Source organism: Salvelinus alpinus, chromosome 2, assembly GCF_045679555.1.
Source record: "Salvelinus alpinus chromosome 2, SLU_Salpinus.1, whole genome shotgun sequence".
Classification (NCBI taxonomy): domain Eukaryota; kingdom Metazoa; phylum Chordata; class Actinopteri; order Salmoniformes; family Salmonidae; genus Salvelinus; species Salvelinus alpinus.
The window spans coordinates 125,647,381-125,671,431 of NC_092087.1; the positions used below are offsets into that span (position 1 = coordinate 125,647,381).

The following is a 24,051-nucleotide window of genomic DNA, read 5'->3' on the forward strand; positions in this document are numbered from 1 at the left end:
TCTCATGAGATTACTGAATTTGGCTGCAGACTATCCTGTCTATCTTTCCCTGTTTTATTAATCCACACAATTATCATAATCTGATAATGTTAAGCCCTCATCTTTCATTAATTGCTCTGAAATAACACACCAGGCAAACCAGAGTCATTAACACGAATAGTCATTAATTTTATTGAACAGTATTTTAAGAAAAACAGTACACGCAGTGTTTATCATTTTCATACAAAATAGTGGGAGTTGGTAGAGATGAGGGGTTGAAGCAGCAGAGGGAGAGGAGCTTTAATCCATTCGGGCCTTCAGGGTACGTGTGGTGATCTTGTCCTTCTCACTGTCAAAATAAGTCAAATCAAGGTACTGTCACTACAACATTGACCAGAGCGTTACTAAAGACCACCATCTAAATGTCATGTCATTTGTATGAATCCTCAGATTAATTACAAATTTAGCAAGTATTTAATTCAAAATGTAGGCAGTGGAAAAGGAAACGTATGACTGTGCTTACATGACTTGCACAATGACACCCATGCCTGAAACGGCATCCCTGTCCACTGCATTCAGCATGGCTTGGGAGATGGTCTCAAACAGGTCCTCTGGTTCCTGCAGGTGTCAAAAATAACCATTGTAAATAAAGACAGTCAGACATAGTCAACTATCGCACTCAATGTATTATCTTACAATACAGTACACAATAACCTACCATGTCTGGCTCCCAGAGAGATTCACACATGCCGTACATCTGCTCTGAGCAAGTGCCGCTCACAACAAAGTCCTCTGTCACCATGGGGCAGCCAATCAGGTCCAGGGAGCAGATGAATGGCTCAAAGGTCTTGGGGTCCAGACCAGCGATCACAGGCTCAATGTAGTATGGCCCAAATCTGAGACAAAGGGATTCACGTTTGATCAATCACAGACTTGCCACCAAGGAGGAAGTGTAGACTTGTATATGAAATACCGTGCTTCTTCACATCAGTAAACTCACCTCCTCTCATAGAGCAGGTTGGAGACCATGCTCATGAATGTCTTGGGTTTGATCTGACGCCCCTCCTTCAGCTCATAGAGGTTCAATCTGAATTTGAGCCTCTGGGAACTGTTAAATAGAGTGGATAATTAATATCACCTGCAAAGTCAATCTGTTGCACTGACCATCCAAATATTCGAAAACTTGGGAGAGAAGAGGTGCACTGATGGACCAAGGCACACTTACACTGTCTGTACGTCAGTAGCCAGACCAGCCAGGCCAATGTAGAGTCTGTCTCCCATGGGAAAGATCTTCTGGAAGTCTGTGGTCACCATCTGAGCCTGTACACCGAATCTCCGATCTGCTGCAATGGCTACACATTGCTTACCCTTCATCGCCATGACGGCGCCACCATTATAGGACATAATAGACTGGAGATGGAAGACAAGGAAGGAGACGAGGGATAGAAGTTAAGTAGCAATCGTGACTGGGACAATTTCAAAACCCAAACATTGTTTCCATCACAAACTATTGAGTTAATAACTTTGACGGGTGACCTTCATTACTTGAAACATTGGCATAACTATTAGCTAGGAACGTCAAGATTATAAACTTCCATCAACAGACTCAAGTTGCATGATGTTGTTGCATCCCTCTTCACACAGCTAGTACTAACATTAGCTAGTCAGCTCATTCATAGACTAGCGTTAGCGACAATAATCCAGTTTATAGCTAACTAGGTTGCGAGTTAATGTGGTAGTTACGTTTGGAAAATGCCTAACGCTAGTTATATTTTCGTTGAACAAGTTAGTTACCATTGCAGGTGACTTTTGGCATGGCTAGCTAACGTTAGCAAGCTAAATGCTAGCTACCAAACTGATTAGGCAGCCGGTTGCTAACGTTAGCTGAGCTAGTTTTACAAACCAATCTACGGAACCACAAGTACTAGCTACATGAATACATTATTTATTGACAATCTTACCATTGTGAATACGTTGAGGTGTCTTCCCTAGCCCTTGAAATATCTTGTAAATGTTCACTATTTTTAATGACTGCGGATAATAATCCCACAGTGACTACACGATTTGGAACAGCCGGAAATCAGTCAACCTTGCTGTTTGATACGTCATTCGGTACTACACGATGATTGGGTCTGTAAAAAGTTCCGGGTGGCCACCGTTGTTATCATTGACGGTTGGGTTAGGGGAGTGTGCAAATGTTCCTAGTTTGTTTGAAGCGTGCGAAAGTGAAACAATAATGGAAATAAAGATTAATTACAATACTGTAAGCTATGAGCCTGTGACTAAAACACCAAACCACTGGAGATGGGCTACCCTTAGTCCCCAACTCAAAGAGCTTTCGGGAACTATTTTTTATTAAGATACACAATTCTTCTCCTTTACAGCAATACACTAAAGATATCCAAGGAACATCGTTTACAAAAGGGTTGTGTGTGTGATAAAAGTTGTAATAATTCTAACCATTGTAGAGAACACAATATACAATTTCCACTTAAAATAAATCCAAGGTTGCTCATTCTATGAAGGTGAGTATGGCTTGTTGTTGCTGGTGAATGGCACAGGTGAGTTTTGCCATTACAGAGGAAGTCAAATTCTTTGCATTGCTTTAGTCAGGGCAATGGCTAAGGGGCAGTTTCACAGGGCCTGAGTGCAAATGCATGGTGCCTCTGCAGTTTTTGTTTATTAAAATAAATGAGTTGGCTGTCCTGGCAAACCGGTGCACATATTTCAGTGTGGTAGCTGGTGCATATTTTTACTCTCTCCTCCATCAACCCATTCCTGCTTCTTCTAGTTCTCATCTCCTCATGAAATTCTTCTCCAGGGATGCGGGGGTCCTCTGTATGGAGTTGATGTTTCTCTTGACTCGGTCCTCCAAGGATGAGGTGGAGGCACTCTCCAGCTTCATGTTACTGCAGGGAAGGACGCAAGAGTTTTAGAGGACCAGACAACAGCCATAGGAAGTATGCAATACGTGCACATGTCAGTCAGCAAGATACTTACTGGATAAAGCCAGCGTTGCGGTCATGCTTGCCGCCTTTCTCTTTCTCCCGCTCCTTCTCCTGTTCATCCCGTCGTTTGTAACTTCTAACGTTGATTTCACGCTCTTTATCTCTCTGTTTGGCAAAGTCCATCATCTCTCTCCTCTTCTTCTCCAGCTCATCAGCAGAGAGACATCTAAGAGAATATCACACAGATAAATATAGGGATAAGAAAACACTTTAGGATGGGGTTGTGGGATTACCATTAATTCACCGATGATTGAACACAAGTGTGATAATTGTATAAACAGGTGCTGTGGACTCTTACTTGGTGGTACTGCTCTGACGCCTTTGGTAGCGATCTTTCTGGGGGCTGGGGGCTTTGGGACGCTGGAACTGTGGAACTTTGAACTGGTCTGTCCTGTGGGATGAGTGGTTCTCTGATTTGTGAGAGGAGTGGTTGTCTGTCCTGTGAGAGGAATGATGGCCGTTCCCGTCTGTCCTTTGAGGCGATCGAGAGCAGCTCCTCTCCTGAGAACGGTGCCTCGAGTGGTTGGGGGGCTTTGAGGACTGATGATGCCTCCCAGCTGGAAACTGAGGAGAGAAATTAGGCGATGAGCGGTACACATCTCTCTCAGGAGGATTGAAGTAACTTTGGATTGATTGGACTAAGATATAACAACGTTCGTGGTGTCACTGTCAATGTATAAAGATTGAGCCGTACTGACCTGTAGGCCATAGCCAGCTGGGACATTGCGGTGGTGGGAATGTGAGTGGGTTGTTTCTTTGGATTCCTCTTTAGAATGGTGCCTAAGTAAAGATACATCACTCAGTTAACCCAATGAGTCCCAGCGCAACGCTGGAACGTTTTGTCCTTCCAACCCCTTTTAAACATTGTGTGTTTGAGTTACATACTTATGGGTTGTACCATTGGATTCATCCATTTCCTCTGCATCCGTAGGTACTAACCATTAGTCTGTGTGATTATTAACGGCGGCTGAGCTAGAGCGGTGTTTGTGCGACAAGGGCGAATGTCTGTAGAGTCCGAATGGTTTCAGCTACCCATCTATGAAAAGCTCATGAACACGCACATGTAATATGTTTTGTTCTATGACGCTCACAAGCTGCAAAGGAGTCATTAGAAGGTAAGAGGTTCTTCTACATGTCCTAGGAAATCCCAGGACATAGTGTCTATAATACTGTAATAAGCTCACAGTTGTCACGGACTAGTTGGATATCCATTTCCCAGTGAGCAAACAATTTCTGTACTTACAGCATTAATATAAATTCATTTTTCTCAGGTTTTTGCTTTGGCAAACCTTATTTCTTTATGGACATTTGTCAATTAAAGCAACTACTTATGACAAATTGTTTTGTGTTCTACTTGTAGCCCTGGTTGTCCTGAAAATAAAATAGTAAAACACTTCACTGAGGCGCTAAATATAAGGGCTAGACATGCAGATAAATGAAATTCAGATAAATCCTAATTAAAAGCTGAATTTTGCTGGGGTCTAAGGACTGATAGGATTAAACAAACAATCTACCCCATCCAGAAGTTGCCGTCAACAATAGAAGCTAGATTTGTAAACTATCACAAAATGCTCATAAGATCCAAACAGTTAAACTGAACATCTGATCATATTGGCATCTGTTTACTGCTCCTGAGAAACCTCTATTGAAGTTAGGTGCACCTGTGTTTTTTGTTTTCATCCTCAGAGCTTGAGCTCAAGCTCCTTCTCTTATGCTTCTTCTCCTTTCTCCTCTCTTTCTCTTCCCTTTTCTCCTTCTTGTCCTTCTTCCTCTTCTTTTTCTTGTCTTTCTTTTCAAGATTCTGACGCAGCTGAAAGAAAATAAAAAGTGAAAAACTGTTGCTGCTTTAGAACCCAGTTCAACTGAAACTATTACTACAACAGGCTGAAACTGATTTCATTCCAGTTTTATTGGAGCCATCCAACTTACCATTTCTTTGATCTTCTTCATTTTCACTGGGTTTGTCAAGACCTCCCTCCTCTTCTCCTCCTCTCGTTTCCTTGAAAAATAAGACATGTGTCATTATAATCAGCTCTTGGCTAACAGCAGAACATCAATGTATGGCATAACAGTTGCTAGCTGGACACATTAAATGGTAAAGAAAGAGACAAGAGTGACTGACTTGATATCAAACAACGGGTCCTCTCTGATCTTGGCGGCCATGTCGAGGTTGGATGCAGGGGTGGAGGGTTTGAAGATTGAGCCAGGCAGGAGTCCGGTTTGTTCGGATGGACCGCTCTCTGGCTCCTCAAACTGCTGGGTAATCTGCTTGTCGATAGGGCGGCCCAGCAGGTACTCATCACGGGACACCTGACCACCTGGCCCCTGGTACATCCAGTCCAACCGGTCATCTTTTTTCCTGGAGTACAACAACAACAACAAAAAGCAGTTGAGTGTTAATGACTGCATCCAAGGAGAGTATCTCTGTCCATTTGTCTGTGGTGAGAGGGCACATTTAAATTGCTCTCATTTGATTTTTAAACCTAGACAGGACAGTGGTTTCTCTATCAAGGTGAGACCTATTACTTCCTCATCACAAGGGTCGGTGAGGTGAGCATTACTTTAGAGCCCCAGTCTGCTGAGCGAATCTGGTTATATCTTCTCGAGCTCGTTCCTCTTTCAGCTCCTTCTGAAGCTCCTCGATCTTCTTCGCCTCAGCCTCGTGCTTCTGTTCAGCCTTCCATACCCGCTCTATGTTTTTCATAGTCTGGGGATGCCAGCTCTTCTTCAAGTTCTGACAGAGATAAGGGAAAGTGATATTCGATATAATTAAATAAAACAGGGAAAGATAGCTACAATTGATTAATACAACCATAATTTCTGAATTCCAATTGTTCTTCTGGGAAGGTAAGGAATTACTACGTCTGAGTAACGTTAACTAGCTAAGTAGTTGTGTAACAACATAACATAACTGGGAAAATATAAAATAAACACACCGTCAAAACTTAAATGTAGTTAGGGGGTCAACTTAGTTAACTAGGTACGCCAACTAGCCATCGTTGGCTAGTGGCAGTGATGGCGTTTCGCTTCACTAAACACTAGTTCAGAAGTTGGCAGTAGTTGAATTAAGTGGTTTTGTGATTAGTTAGTTAGCTTGCTAGACATAAACAAAACAAACATGCGAAGCTAGCTAAATTAGTTAGCAAGTTAAGCGCTAACGTTAGCGTTGTAAGCTAATATTTGCTCATACTTACGAGGTCACCTCCTCCCATCTTGACTTAGATCGTCCACTCGGTCCGATTGAGAAATAAGATGTGAATAAACGTGTCCTCTACCTATGTGGTTATCGTACCTGACAAAACAAATGTATGTTATTATCTATATGACATTTGCATGCTAGGCTAGCGTGTTGTGTTTTTCATAGTACTTCCGGCCTTTCTGATTCCCCCCCCCCCGGTTGTTTAAGAGTGCGTTATTCTTCTTCTTCGGCTTCTTCTTCTTCTTGGCGGATCGCATCCAACTTTCAAGGAGCATACACCGCCACTTACTGTACTGAAGTGTAAGGCCAGTCACGGCCTAACTATATTAAATTCCCTACGTTAGTCCTGTTCCTCTAAGAAAGTGAAATAGACCCCTAGACATCCCTTTCCTCCCCCACTACACCACCCAAACCCCAACCCCGTCCAACCTCTCTGACCCTTTCACACAATCTCTCCCTATCTACATCATACAATTCTCAAAATATCAACACAGGCTCCACCGTTTCTTCAACTAAACACTCATCACACAGACCTATTATCCACAAAATGGCATTCAAACCTGTGTTCCCAAATCTTAGTCTACTCCACACAACTTACTCTGTCCTACATCCCATACTCCCCACCTCTTCCTTTACTGACCGATACACGCAACAAAATGGCCTCCCCTTACTACTAGCATCCCATTCCCTTTGCCAAAAATGGAGCCCTTTTGCACGGATCAAGGACTTGACTTCCCAGCGGCCCAGTGGGACCTGAATATCTACCCCCTCTCTCCTCACAGCACTCTTAGTCACCACATCGGCCTTCTCTTTACCCTCCACACCCACATGGGCAGGACAAAAGCTTGCCACCACTCCCATCCTTTCCAGTCTCATTAACAGCACCAAGTCTCCCCTATCCGACCTGCCCATCTTCCTTCCTTCCGTCTTTCTTCTCCCTGTCCCACCTCCTTAAATCTGTCATCTATCATCAGGGTGAACAACATCGGACTAACCACACTTCCCTGAGGAGTACCATTGTCCACTTCAAACCGCATTGACAATTCTAACTCCACCCTCACCCGTATGACTCGATCAAACAGGAAATCCATGATCCAGTTTTACAGACATCCCAAAATTCCCAATGAACTCAACTGGATCAACAACCCTTCCCTCCACATGATATTGTAAGCCTTTTCAATGTCAAAATACACAACACTCATCATCTCTTTTATTTTCAGGGCCTTGGTTATCTGTGTACTAACTGTCACCAGGGCATCCATGGCAGACCTCCCTCTCCTGAATGAGAGGAGGCTGGTGGGAGGAGCTATAGGAGGACAGGCTCATTGTAATGGCTGATATGGAATTAATGGAACGGTATCAAACACATGGTAACCATGTTTGACTCCGTTCCATTTATCCAATTCCATTCATTACAATGAACCTGTGCTCCTATATCTCCTCCCACCAGCCTCCACTGTCCTGAACCCACTCTGTGCTAAGCTCATCAAACCCATAAATCCCAAGAAATACATTATCCTACTTACTATCATCTTTTCCATCAATTTACACATGTTGGTTGTCAGTGTGGTAGGCCTATAACTGCCCGCCCTAGTGGGATCTTTACCTGGTTATACAAACGGCAATATCACCGCACATATCCACCCAGCAGGTAGCACCCCAGTCTTCCACACCTTATTATACCACCCTAACACTGTTTCCAACACACTGTCCAGTGCATGCTTAAACATCATATAACACACTTTATCTTCTCCACAGCCCTCCAACGCCCTTGTCATCTCAAACATAGAAAACTCTGCATCCATTGCTTCTCCTGACTCCCCTTTTCTCTTTAAGACATCTCCATGTCTCTTACTCCCAGAATGCGTCCAACAGTGCAGCATTGTGGAACTTTTTTGAAAAAAGTTGCCATGAAAATGCTCTCTGATCTGTTTAACTCTCTCTCTCTCTCTCTCTCTCTCTCACACTCACACTCACACTCACACTCACACTCTCACACTCACAAGCTGGTTCTAGCAGTGCATCTTATAATAAATGATGATGAAGTACTGAATAAATAAACAACATACTACTTAGTGATATGTCTCTTTTTATTTCCATAAAGAACATTTCTCTATTAAAATTACAAGCAAGTCTTAAAACCAGGCAATAGTACAGCAGTACTTAAATTATTACAAAATATTGTTTCAATTCATATCTACTGCAACAACATACTACTGTAATCAATAAAATAAGATCATTTTAATAATCTTGAATCTGCTCCTATCTAACACATACAACTCTATTATCATCATAAATGCTATTATTGAGATAACCAGTAGGCCTATTTAATACATGTATCAAGTGTTCCTAGGTAGGCCTATTGGAAACACAAAGCTACAAGGGGGAAATTCCGACCCGATTTAAACGCGTGTAGAAGGGAATTTAATTCCCTTTTTATGCACTTTTCTCTCTACACGTATTCTGACCTTGAACTTAGGCATGAGAATCACTTGCTATTTGTTTAGGTAGACATTTAAAAAATGAAGGTGTAGTGGCCCCATACCCCATATTCTTTTTATTTTTGTATTCTTTTTTGTATTTTTTTTCTCCCCAATTTCAATCTTGTCTCATCGCTGAAACTCACCAACGGGCTCAGGAGGCAAAGGTCGAGTCATGCGTCCTCCGAAACATGACCCGCCAAACCGCACTTCTTAACCCGGAAGCCAGCCACACCAATGTGTCAGAGAAAACACTGTTCAACTGACAACCGAGGGCAGCCTGCGCGATGAGCCCACCAATATATTTATTGAGTGGAGGCTCTCCAAACCTATTTTTTTATTATTATCCACAGTGGTGTAAAGTACATAAGTAAAAATACTTTACTTCTTTACTTTACTATTTATATTTTTGACTACTTTTACTTTTACTTCCATACACTTTCCCTGACACCCAAAAGTACTCATTACATTTTGAATGAAAGAAAACGAATATGGTCCAATTTACGCACCTATCAAGAGAACATCCCTGCTCATCTCTACTGGCTCTGACCTGGCGGACTCAAATTCTTCATATGTGTGATGTTGGAGTGTGTCCCTAGCTATCTTTAAATAAAAAAAACATGAAAATTGTGCCACCTGGTTTGCTTAATATTAGGAATTTGAAATTATTTACACTTTAACTTTAACTTTTGATACTTAAGTATATTTTAATAATTAAATTGACTTTTAATTCTTAAGTAAATTTCAAACCCAATACTTTTAGAATTTTACTCAAGTAGTATTTTACTGGGTGACTTTTACCTGAGTCATTTTCTATTAAGGTATCTTTACTTTTACTCAAGTATGACAACTGGATATTATTTCCACCACTGATTATTCATAAATACTTTCCTAACCCTAAATATTATACAAGCTCCACCAATTGGTGCTGAAAAGGAGATGAATACATGGCTTTCTTTCGTTGGTCCCTAATATTCTGAACTGTTCTATCCATTTATTCTAATGATTCTGTCGAGAAAATTCTAATTTAAAGGTACACCAAATTTAAATGGGAGCTTTAGATAAATGTACTGGAAAACCTATTGAAAACTCCATAACAAAATGTATTGGCCAGCAAGTGGCAGGGTTTTCAGCGGTTTAATTAAATGTATTCAGCACGCGCAAGGGAACAGCACCTGCATAAGGTAAGACTGAATACCAACTACTGTGAAGTGCGTAGTAAAGGTGTGTGTAGGAAAGGCGTACATTTCCTAAGTCTGAATCGGGCCCCAAGTGATTTGCAATAGATGAGTCTCAAGGTGATGTCCTTTCATCACATTTGATTAAGCTGTATGTCGTACTAAAGTTATTTAAAAAAATCTAACACAGCGGTTGCATTAAGAACTAGTGTATCTTTCATTTGCTGTACAAAATGTATTTTTTAGTAAAGTTTATGATGAGTTATTTGATTAGATTAGGTGACTGTCCAAGATATCTCCGGAGAATTTTGTGCATTTTGACTACGTATTCACATTGTAAAACCACGATTTGTACTGCTAAATATGCACATTTTCGAACAAAACATATATGTATTGTGTAACATGATGTTATAGGACTGTCATCTGATGAAGTTTGTCAAGGTTAGTGAATAATTTTATATCTTTTGCTGTTTTTTTGCGATCGCTACCTTTGCGGTGAATGAATGCGGTTGTGTGTTTGGCTGTTGTAGTAAGCTAATATAATGCTATATTGTGTTTTCGCTGTAAAACACTTAAAAAATCTGAAATATTGGCTGGATTCACAAGATGTTTATCTTTCATTTGCTGTACACCATGTATTTTTCATAAATGTTTTATGATGAGTATTTAGGTATTACACGTTGCTCTCTGTAATTATTCCGGCTGCTTTGGTGATATTTTTTATGGTAGCTGCAATGTAAAACTATGATTTATACCTCAAATATGCACATTTTCGAACAAAACATAGATTTATTGTATAACATGCTAGAAGACTGTCATCTGATGAAGTTGTTTCTTGGTTAGTGACTAATTATATCTCTATTTGGTCGGTTTTGTGATAGCTACCTATGCGGTAAAAAAATGGTGAAAATATGCTGTTGAGTCTTTTGCTATTGTGGTTAGCTAATAGAAATACATATTGTGTTTTCGCTGTAAAATGGAAATGATGGCTGGATTCACAAGATGTGTATCTTTCATTTGGTGTCTTGGACTTGTGATTTCATGATATTTATATGCTAGTATTTACTTGTGGCGCTATGCTAGGCTATGCTAGTCAGCTTTTTACTGATGAGGATGCTCCCGGATCCGGGATGGTGACCCAGTAGAAGTTGATTAACAAAATGCAAGTAAACCATCAAAAACCATTATATTTTATTTTATTTAGGGATATGTCTAATGGGGGCTACAATAAACACCTCAGTGAGAGATTTCTAAGCTAAACCTCAGCTTAGACCCTTTTAAGCACATTTTGACTAAGTCACTACTCAAAATACAACAATGCTTTCCTAACAAGGCTAATTTGTTTTACAGTGAGCACAATAAGCTAAGAAGCCTAAACCACGACACACAGGCCTAAGCCTATTTAGAAAGGTCTAGACTGGATTCCTAAAACTTTATCGAAGTGCATCTTCTATCAATATATAAATTATTATTTCTGACTATTAATATCAAAATGGTTTCCAAACAATTCCACTCTATCTGTTTTTGGCGTTATGCTTGAACAACTTTGGAGGAGGAATTGTTGCTTGTCCTGGAAGTTGTTGGTGTCACAAAATATGGTTTACCTAAGTTCCTCTCAACGAGGGATTTCAGTTCAGCTCACATTTCAGTCTAGCGTACATTTCATGAGTAGTGATGTATCCAGCCTGTCTTTTGTCCGAGGAAATCCTTATCAAGTGCTACTACAGTAGGTTCTGTGAAGTGTGAACTTGGTATTGTGTGGATCGGATCATACACTATCAGGGACAAGACCATGGAATTACACATTTCCTGTGAATGAGATATGCTGCCATCACGTAACATTCACACCTGCATAGCCGAGATAAGGAGTGTCAAAAGATGAGCAACGGTGCTTTTCAGTCACAGTTGAGGGACATTTAAACATGATGATACATACGGTGCATTTAAGTGAAATACATTGATAACACAAATCATGTCTTCTTACTGTACATTAAACAGAAAATATATTTTTGACATAAAACATGGGGTATGAATTCCATGCCATAATGTGCTGTAGTGGGACATCTCTGCACCTCTAGTGCCATACTTTTAATTAATTTGCCATCTACAGAGCAAATGCAGTCATTTTTATTTGCACCGCCCACATACTGCACCAAACGGAATTATAGTGGTGCTTACTGTGGTGCTCTTTGGCAAAAGGTTGACGCCAACATTGTGCGTGGTCAAAACCAAAAATACAGTGTGGAATTTTCCAGTGACATGTTCATACACTCACATACAGTATATTATACACAGCAAGTCAAGGGGTAGGTTAAAGGGTGGGGAAAGGAAGTCAACACAACATACCAACATATTCTAACCCTCTACTTCCATTGCCTTAAATTCAGTTAGATTTGTGCAGTGGAGACTGGAGAGATTGATGGCTTCCTGGAAATAAATCTCTCTCCAAGTAGCTAGTAGTTTTACTGTAAACACATCAAGCACCATCTTCAGTTTAACTCGTTCCCAAAGTCTCTGTGGATGGATGGTATAATAGTAGTAGCAGCAATGGAAGTCCTAGCAGCTAGCAAGCTTTGGCTCTGGCTTGGTTGCCACTTGGTTGCCATTTAAATGGAAGAGAACATCTAAATATTTTTCCTTGATTCCTTAGATGGATATCCTTCCACCAAGGCACTTGACAGCTTGTCCTCTGTTGGTGATGTAACATATGGGTAATCGCTTTGGACTCTTTGGTTTTATGTCTGTCTATGCTGTATGGTGCTGTTATATGTGATATGATGCATTCTGAAAATCAGATGGGCCTTTGTTGCCTTATGTTGTTCAATGCATCTGGTAGAAATAAACTATCAATTTATAATATAAAACCCCCTATGATTCTACCTCCACTGGACTACATGTATTATAAACTATGGATTGATTCTCTGTCTGATAGAAAGGGGCTAAAAGTAGCCTACTGACTATACATTATCGGTATAGCATTCCAGATGTGGACGGGATACAGTTAGCTGGACTGTCCTGTCCCAGAGGGGTCTTTCTCACATTTCGGCTGCTTAAGGGGTGCCTCTGTGTCAGAGGCAGTGGCGTGGGAGGGCTGAGGAGAAGGTGTGTCAAAGCTCTTCCCCATCCTGCCCCCCTCTCCATACACCCTCTCCTCCCCTGGCCCGGAGGGAGACTCGTGCGTGCGCATGTGCTTAGCCAGGTGGTCGTTGCGCATGAACACGCGGGGGCACATGGTGCAGCTGAACTTCTTGGCGCCGGTGTGCGTCTGCAGGTGTCGCTGAAGTTCGTCGGAGCGTGTGAAGCGCTTGCCGCAGAAGAGCCAGTTGCAGACGAAGGGCCGGTCCCCGCTGTGCCAGCGCAGGTGGGCCTTCAGGTGGGAGGTCTTGGCGTAGGCCTTGCCACAGCCCGGGATGTGGCAGTTGTGCATGTGTTTCCTCCGGTCGTCGTCAGTGCTCTGGCCCATCTGCTCGGCGTGGACACAGTTGGGGCACCGGCACACAGACTGGCCCGAGCCCCTGGAGGCAGAGCGGCGCTGGGGCTTGGGCCGGACCGAGGCGGCACCCTCCTGTGGCTCCTCCAGGGAATACGTCTCCTGCTGCAGGAGCTCAGGTCCTCCCAGTGGCTCCATCTTGAAGCCATCCTGGGGGAAGTGGTGTGAGTGAGCTGAGTGTGAGGCTGGGGCCAGCTGGGCTAGCTGAGCAGGAGTACACAGCTGGGGCTCAGAGCTGTAAGGCCCCAGGGAGGACTGCAGTCCCATGGAGCTCTGACCAACTGCCTGTAAGCCCACACCCTGGCCCGCCTGCAGGTCCATCCAGCTCCCTGGCCCGGTGTGGAGGTCCCACCATGACGGAACGTTCATCTCGTCTGAGCTGCCACCAGGGGGGGCTGTCCGTAACCAGGGTTCATAGGGGTGGGCCATGAGACCAGCTGCTGTCTGTGGGATACTGGTGTTGAGGCTGAGTCGGGTGAGGAGTGAGCGGTGGCCGGGTGGGTCCGGGGTGTGGTGTGCTAATTGATAACTGGGTAAAGATGTGTAGACTACCACATGGCTGGATGGAGAGCTTGAGGATCCTATTCACGATTACTGACCTGTTGGCAAAAAAACGGATTGTCAAATTGTAAAATGGATTAGTAAATTCTTGTAAGATGACTACTGCTTCTAGCCAAATGACTTGAAATACTGTACTAAAGATACTAAAGACACTAAAGATACTAAAGACACGCCCCCGTCTCCATGGACACCCCACCCCAGTTCTCACGCTGCGTGGCCGAGGAGAGAGCTGACAGAATGCGGGGAAGGAGACGAGGGGAAACGTGTCCGGACAGAAACCTGCCAAATGCATCTGATGCCAGGTACTTCCCATGGTGGAGGACAGTCAAAGAGAAAACTAAAGAAAACAAATTCAGCAGACCTATGAAGAGGCAGAGTGGAGACAAATACGAAAGGTGGCAGAGGAAGGAGGAGGAGAGCGAGAAAGAGAGAGAGGAGTGTTGACAGGAACAGCCCCGTGCAGAGACGGAGGTAAAAAGGAAGAAGATCCAGGGAGGTAATGGCTGCGGGCCAAGATCTACAGTGTCTGTACGTCTCTGAGATTTTCGGAGATGAAGCGTAGCAGACAGAATAACCTGTTTTTTTTTTATGAATCAGACATGATTTACAGCAACATCCCTTCGAGGCGACTAACAAAAAAAGAGAAGTTGCGATAAAGAAAACGCCCCGCCTCCTACACACTGGCGGCAGCATGCGTCAACAGTTGCTGACTGACGGCTTTCAGGAGCCTGCGAACACAAGTCCAACAATAACACAAGAACAATGACTTTATCCATATAATTAGGGCAGCATGCTCTAAGAAAGTCAGCATCTTGTCCCCATTGCTCTGCAGTGCGTAAACTCCAATAGACCAGAACAATGCTAAAATATACACCCCACAAATTAGGTTACCTTGGAATTTTGAGAGGTGACGGAATGCATCTGTTCAAACTATAGGAGTCGAGAGACATTTTTGTCAAAAAGCTGTAACTCAATCTACAGGAGACGCTTACTTTCTTCAAAACACAAAAATGATTTTCCAAAAATGTTCGGGCCCAAAATGATAAGTTGGCAAATATATGCCATTATTTTTACTGCAGGAAACAGTAAAGCAGTCTGGGTCTGAAGAGGTTACTATCTTGTTCGTCTGAAGATCCTAGGTCGTGATACCATATCTGGGAGAGAGAGACCATACAGCATTAGCCACCCAGACAATCAAGCTTCAATAGAAGGGTCAAGGTTCAATGGTAGACCTGTCTCCTGTCCCTTGTCCACAAAACCATTAAAGCCAGGGTGAGCAAGCTATTAACACAACATACAGAAACTTTGCAAAGATAGCCTACAACTTGTGAGATTTAGATTCACTCTCATCCCTTCCCGTGCTTGAAATGGAATAGAAAAGGTATCAATACAAGGTCCACTACCGTTCAAAAGTTTGGGGTCACTTAGAATGTCCTTGCTTTTGAAAGAAAAGTATGTTTTTTTGTCAATTAAAATAACATCAAATTGAAGGTCAGCATCCCGGAGTCGCCTCTTCACTGTTGACGTTGAGACTGGTGTTTTACGGGTACTATTTAATGAAGGTGCCAGTTGAGGACTTGTGAGGCGTCTGTTTCTCAAACTAGACACTCTAATGTACTTGTCCACTTGCTCAGTTGTGCACCGGGGCCTCCCACTCCAGTTTGCGCTGTTCTGTGAAGGGAGTAGTACACAGCGTTGTACGAGATCTTCAGTTTCTTGGCAATTTCTCGCATGGAATAGCCTTCATTTCTCAGAACAAGAATAGACTGACAAGTTTCAGAAGAAAGGTCTTTGTTTCTGGCCATTTTGAGCCTGTAATCGAACCCACAAATGCTAATGCTCCAGATACTCAACTAGTCTAAAGAAGGCCAGTTTTATTGCTTCTTTAATCAGAACAACTGTTTTCAGCTGTGCTAACATAATTGCAAAAGGGTTTTGTAATGATCAATTAGCCTTTTAAAATGATAAACTTGGATTAGCTAGCACAACGTGCCATTGGAACACAGGAGTGATGGTTGCTGATAATGGGCCTCTACGCCTATGTAGATATTCCATTAAAAATCAGCCGTTTCCAGCTACAATAGTCATTTACAACATTAACAATGCCTACACTGTATTTATGATCAATTTGATGTTATTTGAATGGACAAAAAATGTGCTTGTCTTTCAAAAACAAGGACATTTCTAAGTGACCCCAAACTTTTGAACGGTAGTGTAGGTACTGGTACTCAAGCAATAGAACATTTAGGGTGCGGGTACTCCCTACCAATGAGCACGGGCCAAACTCAAGCGCTGATCCCTTCAATTGATTTTCAATTTGCTGAGACAACAAACAATGCCTTGAAGGCCAACAGGATTACGAGCTATGCTTTGGACTGGTCTTCCCATGGCCCTCTTCAGACACTAGAGAGGAGATGCTCTTGAGTTGGAATGAAATCGTAAAGCAATTAGTGTGGAATTCCAGAATTAGAGGTCTGGTGTTAAAGGTCAAGCTGATTTATTTTACGTTGCCCCGGAGCCAGAGCTCCGCCGCTGCTCTGTAATTTTGGGGGAATGTGAGTCAGATGCACCGTGGCGTGAAGCGTCCCCCTCTTTCTCTCTCTCTTCCCCCTCCTCTAGTTCGCTCTCTGATATAATAGCCCTGTAAACAAATAAGAGAGTGGCCGATCCTCCTCCATTCACAAAAGTGGCTGGCTGGAACACTAGAGAGTATCCTGAGGGTAACAGCTGGCATGGGGCTCCTGGGGAAGGGGAGCCGGGGAGGAGGAAGGTGCAGGACGACAGGGCTGCATCGTAAAACCTGCCCGACCAAGACCTAACACAGTCCCTGGTTTACTAGTCTGCCAGAGACAGAGGAGGCTCTGCCCTGCCAAGACCCAGCACAGCCCCCCCCCCCCCCCCCCCTGGTTTACTAGTCTGCCAGAGAGGAGAAGATGCTCCGGGGGAGGAACGCATCACGGTAGATGACGAACTGACTTTGGGGTTATTCCATGTAGGTTATCATTTCCGATTCAGCCAGTAAAGGGAAAAGTACAAATACAATATAATAGCAGAATAAGATTCCCAATGTTTACTGTCACACCCATGAATAAACACTGATACTGGACCGGAGCTTGTGGATTCTCCATACTTTTCTTTTTACCATCCAAAATGTGTTTCTATCAAACACAGACATTTGTAATTGTCAGTACAGTATGAAGTATCTGTACTACTACTTCTAAATATCTGTGTTTGTGTTTGAATGGTGTAAATCTTGTGGTTTAGTCTGATATGTGATGTAACGTCACAGGTTCCAAGACGTTCTAGAAGACTAAGATGGGAAAAGGGACAACAAGCAATCTCATACACAGACGGAAATATATTCCCTTCTACGTTGGTGTCCCTGTAGGATAGTGACTGTCTGACAGTTGTTTGTCTACTAGTATCACCGACAAATGCAACAACCTTGATTTGTTGTATGTTCATGTGGTTTTACATCAAATGTGGTAAATGTTACGCATTATGTGTCCAAATTTGAGCAGATTTGTAAACACTCTTGCACAGACATGAAATTCCAATTCAAATACTCAATCAAAATGTGAAGATGGAGTAGAGGAAGTGTCTCAACTAGCGTGTCAATAAATCATCATGACTCATATCGAGACAGGTCTACACAGAGGAGCACAACCCATGTGTTGACAGTTGGACATAGAGTACACAAGTGATATGACACCTCCTGTCTCATTGTATTAGACTACGACATAAACTTAGAATACATCTTTACATTTCTATGGTCATTGAATGGGAAAACTCCCTAGCCACTGTGACAACCGTGAGGCTCAGGGTCCTCTGAGGCATATTGCCTGTCAACTTTGACATTTAAATGTCCTTTAGAAATTCAAGTGCTCTGGTTGAGTTAGCCCCCAACGTCCCATTCACGTAATAACAAATTAGGGCATCCTTCTTAAACATCTACGTTTGAGGTAAGTATTTAGCTGTTTAACAATAAGCTCTAAATTGATCTCCAAGGTTGAGCTTACACAAGTAGGGCTAGTATAGCGATTATAGTGTAGGCCTATCATACACTGATTGATCAGTAATCTACTCAAAACCCACCAGTAGCTATGTAACGTGTACTGAGGAGTATTTTTTTTGTTCGCTCATACAGGAGTAGTAAAGCCCTAGTTCACACAAGAGTAGTATCATTTTGTGATTTATACAATGTTTTATTTGTTTTCTATTTATCAAAGGGGTGCTGTAGCACCCTCGGCACCCCTACTTCGAAGAACAGGAAGTGGTTTTAAGGAGCTTTATAGTTAAGTGATGATAATAAACAATTATTTGTCAATCATCATTCAGTTGAAAATCACAGTTTCCATCATCATTTGTCACAATAAAGAAAGTTAGACTAAATAAATATCCACCCGTCGAATGGATAAAAATGTAGTCAATCTTTAGAAAAAATGTGCTTATTACTGACGTTTCTATTACACATGTCGCAATGATTTACTCAACATTGTTTTCGTCAAATAAACCTGGTTCAATGGAAACCTGCCTAGACAGTGTACAGGGAGGAGGTTAGAGCCTGGCGGAGTGATGCCAGGAAAATAGCCTCTCCTTCAACGGAAAAAAAAAACAGGAGTTGATCGTGGACTACAGGAGACGGGGCCACAGTGAAGAGGGTCAAAAGCTTCAAGTTCCTTGGCGTGCACATCACTGAGGACCTGAAATGATCCCACCACACCGACACCGTGGTGAAGGCGCAACAGCGTCTATACAACCTCAGATGGCTGAAATAAATCAGCATGGCCCCTAAGACCCTCACAAACTTTTACAGATGCCCCATTGAGAGCATTCTGTCGGGCTGCATCACCGCTTAGTACGGCAACTGCACCGCCCTCAACCGAATCGCTCTCTAGGGTGGTGCGGTCAGCAACATATCACCGGGGCACCCGAGTCACAGTCTGTTCACTCTGCTACCATCTAGCAGACAGAGACAGTACAGGTGCATCAAAGCTGGGACAGAAGGACTGAAAAACAGCTTCTATCTCCAGGCCATCAGATTGTTCAACAGCCATCGAGCCATCTTCTGTAGTAAAAGACAAAGATAGACTCACTCACACAAAACACACAAACTTACACACACACACACACACACCTCATAAACACGCAGACTCCTGTACTCACAAATAGACTCACACACGCATACACCCATACTCACAAACACACACACACATACACACACACACACTCACACACACACACAGCCAATGCTGCTGTCCCATGTATATAGAGACATTGGACCATTTATTTTATACTTTTGTTTACTCTGTGTATTCATATACTGTGTTCTTCATATAGCTCATTGTAATATACAGTGCCTTCAGAAAGTATTCACACCCCTTGACTTATTTCACATTTTGTTGTGTTACAGCCTGAATTCAAAATTGATTAAATATTTCATTTTCTCACCCATCTACACACAATACTCCATAATGACAAAGTGAAAAAATGTTTTTAGAAATCTATAGAAAATGTATTGAAAATGAAATACAGAAATATCTAATTTACATAAGCTTTCACATCCCTGAGTCAATACATGTTAGAATCACCTTTGGCAGCGATTACAGCTGTGAATATTTCTGGGTAAGTCTCTAAGAGCTTTAAACACCTGGATTGTACGATATTAGCACATTATTCTTTTTAAAATTCTTCAAGCTCTGTCAAGTTGGTTGTTGATCATTGCTAGACAGACATTTTCAAGTCTTGCCATAGATTTTCAAGTCGATTTAGGTCAAAACTGTAGCTAGGCTACTCAGGAACATTCAATGTCGTCTTGGTAAGTATATTTGGCCATGTGTTTTAGGTTACTGTCTAAAAGGTTAATTTGTCTCCCAGTGTCTGTTGGAAAGCACACTAAACCAGGTTTTCCTCAAGGATTTTGTCTGTGCTTAGTTATATTCTGTTTATTTTTATCCTAAAAAACTCCCTAGTCCTTGCCCATGACAAGCATACCCATAACATGATGCAGCCACCACCTTGCTTGAAAATATAAAGAGTGGTACTTAGTGATGTGTTGTGTTGGATTTGCCACAAACATAATCAAATCAAATCAAATCAAAGTTTATTTGTCACGTGCGCTGAATACAACAGGTGTGGAGCTTACAATGAAGTGCTTACTTACAGGCCCTAACCAACAGTGCAATTTTTAAATGCAGATAGTCCGGGTAGCCAATGTGCGGGGGCACCGATTAGTCAGGCTAATTGAGGTAGTATGTAGATGAATGTATAGTTAAAGTTACTATGCATATATGATAAACAGAGAGTAGCAGCAGCATAAAAGGGGGGTTGGGGGGGGGACACAATGCAAATAGTCCGGGTAGCCATTTGATTACCTGTTCAGAAATCTTATGGCTTTATATTCAGGACATAACGTTTTTGGCCACATTTCTTGCAGTTTTACTTTCGTGCCTTATTTGCAAATAGGATGCATGTTTTGGAATATTTTTATTCTGTCATTTAAGTTAGTAATGTGGAGTAACTACAATGTTGTTGATACATCCAAATGTTTTTCCTATCACAGCCATTAAACTCTGTAACTGTTTTAAAGTCACCATTGGACTCATGGTGAAATCCCTGAGCGGTTTCCTTCCTCTCCAGCAACTGCGTTAGGAAGGACGGCTGTATCTTTGTAGTAACTGGGTGTATTGACACACCATCCAAAGTGAAATTAATAACTTCACCATTCTCAAAGAGATATTCAGTGTCTGCTTTTTTAAATGTTTACCCTTCTACCAATAGGTGCCCTTCTTTGCGAGGCATTGGAAACCTCCCTGGTCTTTGTGGTTGAATTTGTGTTCGAAATTCACTGCTCGACTGAGGGACCTTAAAGATAATTGTATGTGGGGTACAGAGATGAGGTAGTCATTCAAAAATCATGTTAAACACTATTATTGCACATAGAGTGAATCCCTGCAAGTTATTATGTGACTTGTTAAGCACAATTTTACCCCTGAACTTATTTAGGCTTGCCATAATATACTTATTGACACAAGACATTTCAGCTTATCATTTTCTATTTAAAAAAATTACATTTCTAAAAACATAATTCCACTTTGACATTATGGGGTATTGTGTATAGGCCAGTGAAACAAAATCTAAATTGAATAAATGTTAAATGCAGGCTGTAACATAACAATAATGTGGAGAAAGTCAAGGGGTGTGAATACTTTCTGAAGGCACAGTATCTACTACTGTACATTGCATTTTGTTACACTGTTTATTTATATACTGGATTCTCGATCTACTGCTATATATTGTTTTTGGTGTATATATGCATATATTGCATTTGGATTTCTGATACAGTGTTATTTGGGTTGTCAACTGGATTCGTTCTAACATTTGGATTTCTGATACAGTGTTATTTGGGTTGTCAACTGGATTCGTTCTAACATTTGGATTTCTGATACAGTGTTATTTGGGTTGTCAACTGGATGAGTTCTAACATTTGGATTTCTGATACAGTGTTATTTGGGTTGTCAACTGGATTCGTTCTAACATTTGGATTTCTGATACAGTGTTATTTGGGTTGTCAACTGGATTCGTTCTAACATTTGGATTTCTGATACAGTGTTATTTGGGTTGTCAACTGGATTCGTTCTAACATTTGGATTTCTTGTTTCTTGTTTTTGTACTTAAAATCATCTAGGATTATATAATTCCCTTTCACTGAATGGGTTGTTCCCTGCCCCTGTTGATTACACATACATTATCAAGGTCCTGAATGTCTTGGATCAATCTGGCTTGAAGAGAATCAGCTTGCACTCATAGGCCTACACAGGTCTATATGAGGCATGATGTAATGTTGTCTTATTTTTGTCAACTAAAAGTCACTTCTTTATGCATTTCAGTCACCATAACAATCATACTGTAGTTTTGTAGTCTACTACAGCATTGGAATATATTGTATGAGAGAGTGCAAATAGGCTACTCCCCTATAAAAATGTGTCAAAAAATTCACTATAACATATTCTAACGACTGGAATACCATTCATTGTAAAAAATAAATTATTATTAAAAGAAGTACCTAAAATGCTTTTTTGTTTATTTTGATTGTTGGTTTTGATGGTGATGATGGTTCACCATCATCCTCAGTGTGTTTTTCAACATTGGAAGGCACAAATACAAATTACTGGTACTAATTGTTTCCCTCAATCATAATGAATACCCCTGTGTGGGATAACCAATTTCTAAATCGAGGTCTTTGGGGTGGTGAAAACACATAAAAATATGAGACATTCAACAACCTTTTAGGGACTCTTTACCTCCTGCTTTATGTTTCATCTGTGACCAGGAAACATCCCCCTAAATATTAACTCAAACTGGAAAGGAGATTTATTCAAATTTCTACTTTATTCTACTTTATTTTGATGCAAATTGTACAAATTATACTATTTTCAAATATGGTATCAAATGCACAACCTGTCACTCAAACCCAATCCTTTCCATGAGTAGGGAATGAATTTGAATTAGGCTTACAATAAAATATATACATATATATATATTCATGACTCCATGACTCATTACAAATTATGAATTGAAATATGTCTTTCCAAATCTAAATTAAAATACACATTGAAGATAATAAATACTTATACAGATATTTCCAATATTTTTTTCTTACTTTTTCTTAAAAACAAATACTTAAATATTTGCCATATTCCTTTATTTCAAGTGGTTCTAGATATTCCAGGTACAGTCCTCTGTTTCATTGTTCATGCAACTGTCAAAAGGATGTACCCGTCACTTCGATATTGTTCCACTACACAAAAAATACAATGCAACGGTTACCTCGTTGGTTAACAATGCGATGCTTATGAATCAAAAACGTTTATATTGAAACGTATATAGCTACCTGTTTATCCAATGGTGCCCGTAGTTCTATTCCCGACGCGATGTAGGAATAGCTTTTTGTAGCCTATTATATTCACTGGTATGAAAATAAATAAATCACCTTGGCAGAAGTCAAGTAAAAGCCTTTGGTAAAAAAAAAAAATCGAATAAATAAATAGATATCCTCGTATATCATACAGTTCCCTCCATCTCGGGCTGTTCAGGTGAGACGAGACAACGCTTCCACGTACAGGTAAGCGTACTCAGTGGTGGCAAAGTTTACAATAGGTTATTTATCTTTTTATATTCGCAGGCTCCGCCCTCTTTCGGTGTGTGTTTTTCCTTTGAAGATGCGCTCGCGCGGCTGGAGGTCAGGAAGTGTACATGGGCATGGCTCACTTACGTTACAACATTCGGCCCCATGAGAAAGTTGACAACTCTTTGAACCCTCTTGTTACATCATTTGGGGTTGTCTCAGTGCCTAATACTTGCATTTCAAATGGCTCTAATGTTTGCCCACCGCAACTTACTCTCAGGAAAACTTTATTCAAAGCGTTTGACCTGTCAAATAAAAAAAACACTCTTATGAATTATGTCGCAATGCACTGATGCATTACTAGTAGCTGGTCACTTACAATACAGTAGCCTACTTGTTTATTAGATTGCTTGTTAAAAATAAATGTCACCCATCTTATTGACCCCACGGTGACACAGTGGCATCTGGTACCATTGCAATGGTCATTATTGTCACTGGTCTGGTCACCATGTAGGCTCCAATGTCATCCTATGTAAACTACTGGCAACAGGTCTCTATAGCACAGATTGTATCTCTTAATTGTTATGCATACTTGATCTACTGTAACCTGTTTATATCTAACCTTCAGTGTCAGTTCAATTCTCAATTGTCAAGAGACCACAATTTACAAAACAGTATCATATCCTTTCATCTACTGCATGTTACAGGCAGTGTAGGTGCCTTATCAAAGCTCAGTTGTGCCCAAATACATAGCTGGTCCTCTTACTTTTGCCAAATGAAAGGAAACACTTGTTAACTGTTGTCTGTCATACCAATGAAAATACTGATTAAATCCAATCCAACATCACTGCTCTTCACAGTTTTATCAGCCTCTTCTTCTAAAGGTTTTATTTTTTCCCTCTCTCAGTTAATTCCTTTCCCGTCACAGCATGTTGGTGGAGTGACTTCAAATCAACTGACAAACAGAGACCACAGACAGACCGGCGGGAAGTGGTTTACTTACTTAATGCCATCTTCTTCTCTTTCTCT

General features: G+C 41.3%; 3 protein-coding genes across 3 annotated transcripts; all 3 read right to left on the reverse strand.

Moving 5' to 3' along the window:
* Positions 1 to 139: 139 nt before the first annotated feature.
* LOC139568621 (proteasome subunit beta type-3) lies at positions 140 to 2,165 on the reverse strand. Its single transcript, XM_071390569.1, has 6 exons — positions 1,941 to 2,165; positions 1,205 to 1,389; positions 980 to 1,087; positions 698 to 875; positions 503 to 597; positions 140 to 328 (listed from the first exon to the last, which is right to left on the reverse strand). The coding sequence occupies exons 1-6, from the start codon at positions 1,941 to 1,943 to the stop codon at positions 280 to 282; spliced, it is 618 nt and encodes a 205-aa protein (XP_071246670.1). The 5' UTR covers positions 1,944 to 2,165; the 3' UTR covers positions 140 to 279.
* A 117-nt stretch (positions 2,166 to 2,282) lies between these two features.
* Positions 2,283 to 6,455, reverse strand: LOC139568618 (pre-mRNA-splicing factor CWC25 homolog). Its single transcript, XM_071390565.1, has 9 exons — positions 6,182 to 6,455; positions 5,549 to 5,721; positions 5,110 to 5,346; positions 4,917 to 4,986; positions 4,649 to 4,797; positions 3,686 to 3,767; positions 3,286 to 3,551; positions 2,980 to 3,153; positions 2,283 to 2,888 (listed from the first exon to the last, which is right to left on the reverse strand). Exons 1-9 carry the CDS (start codon positions 6,197 to 6,199, stop codon positions 2,774 to 2,776), a joined length of 1,284 nt encoding a protein of 427 aa, XP_071246666.1. The 5' UTR covers positions 6,200 to 6,455; the 3' UTR covers positions 2,283 to 2,773.
* A 1,807-nt stretch (positions 6,456 to 8,262) lies between these two features.
* LOC139568622 (transcription factor Sp6-like) lies at positions 8,263 to 23,018 on the reverse strand. Its single transcript, XM_071390570.1, has 2 exons — positions 22,789 to 23,018; positions 8,263 to 13,933 (listed from the first exon to the last, which is right to left on the reverse strand). The coding sequence occupies exon 2, from the start codon at positions 13,761 to 13,763 to the stop codon at positions 12,846 to 12,848; it is 918 nt and encodes a 305-aa protein (XP_071246671.1). The 5' UTR covers positions 13,764 to 13,933; positions 22,789 to 23,018; the 3' UTR covers positions 8,263 to 12,845.
* Positions 23,019 to 24,051: the final 1,033 nt, after the last annotated feature.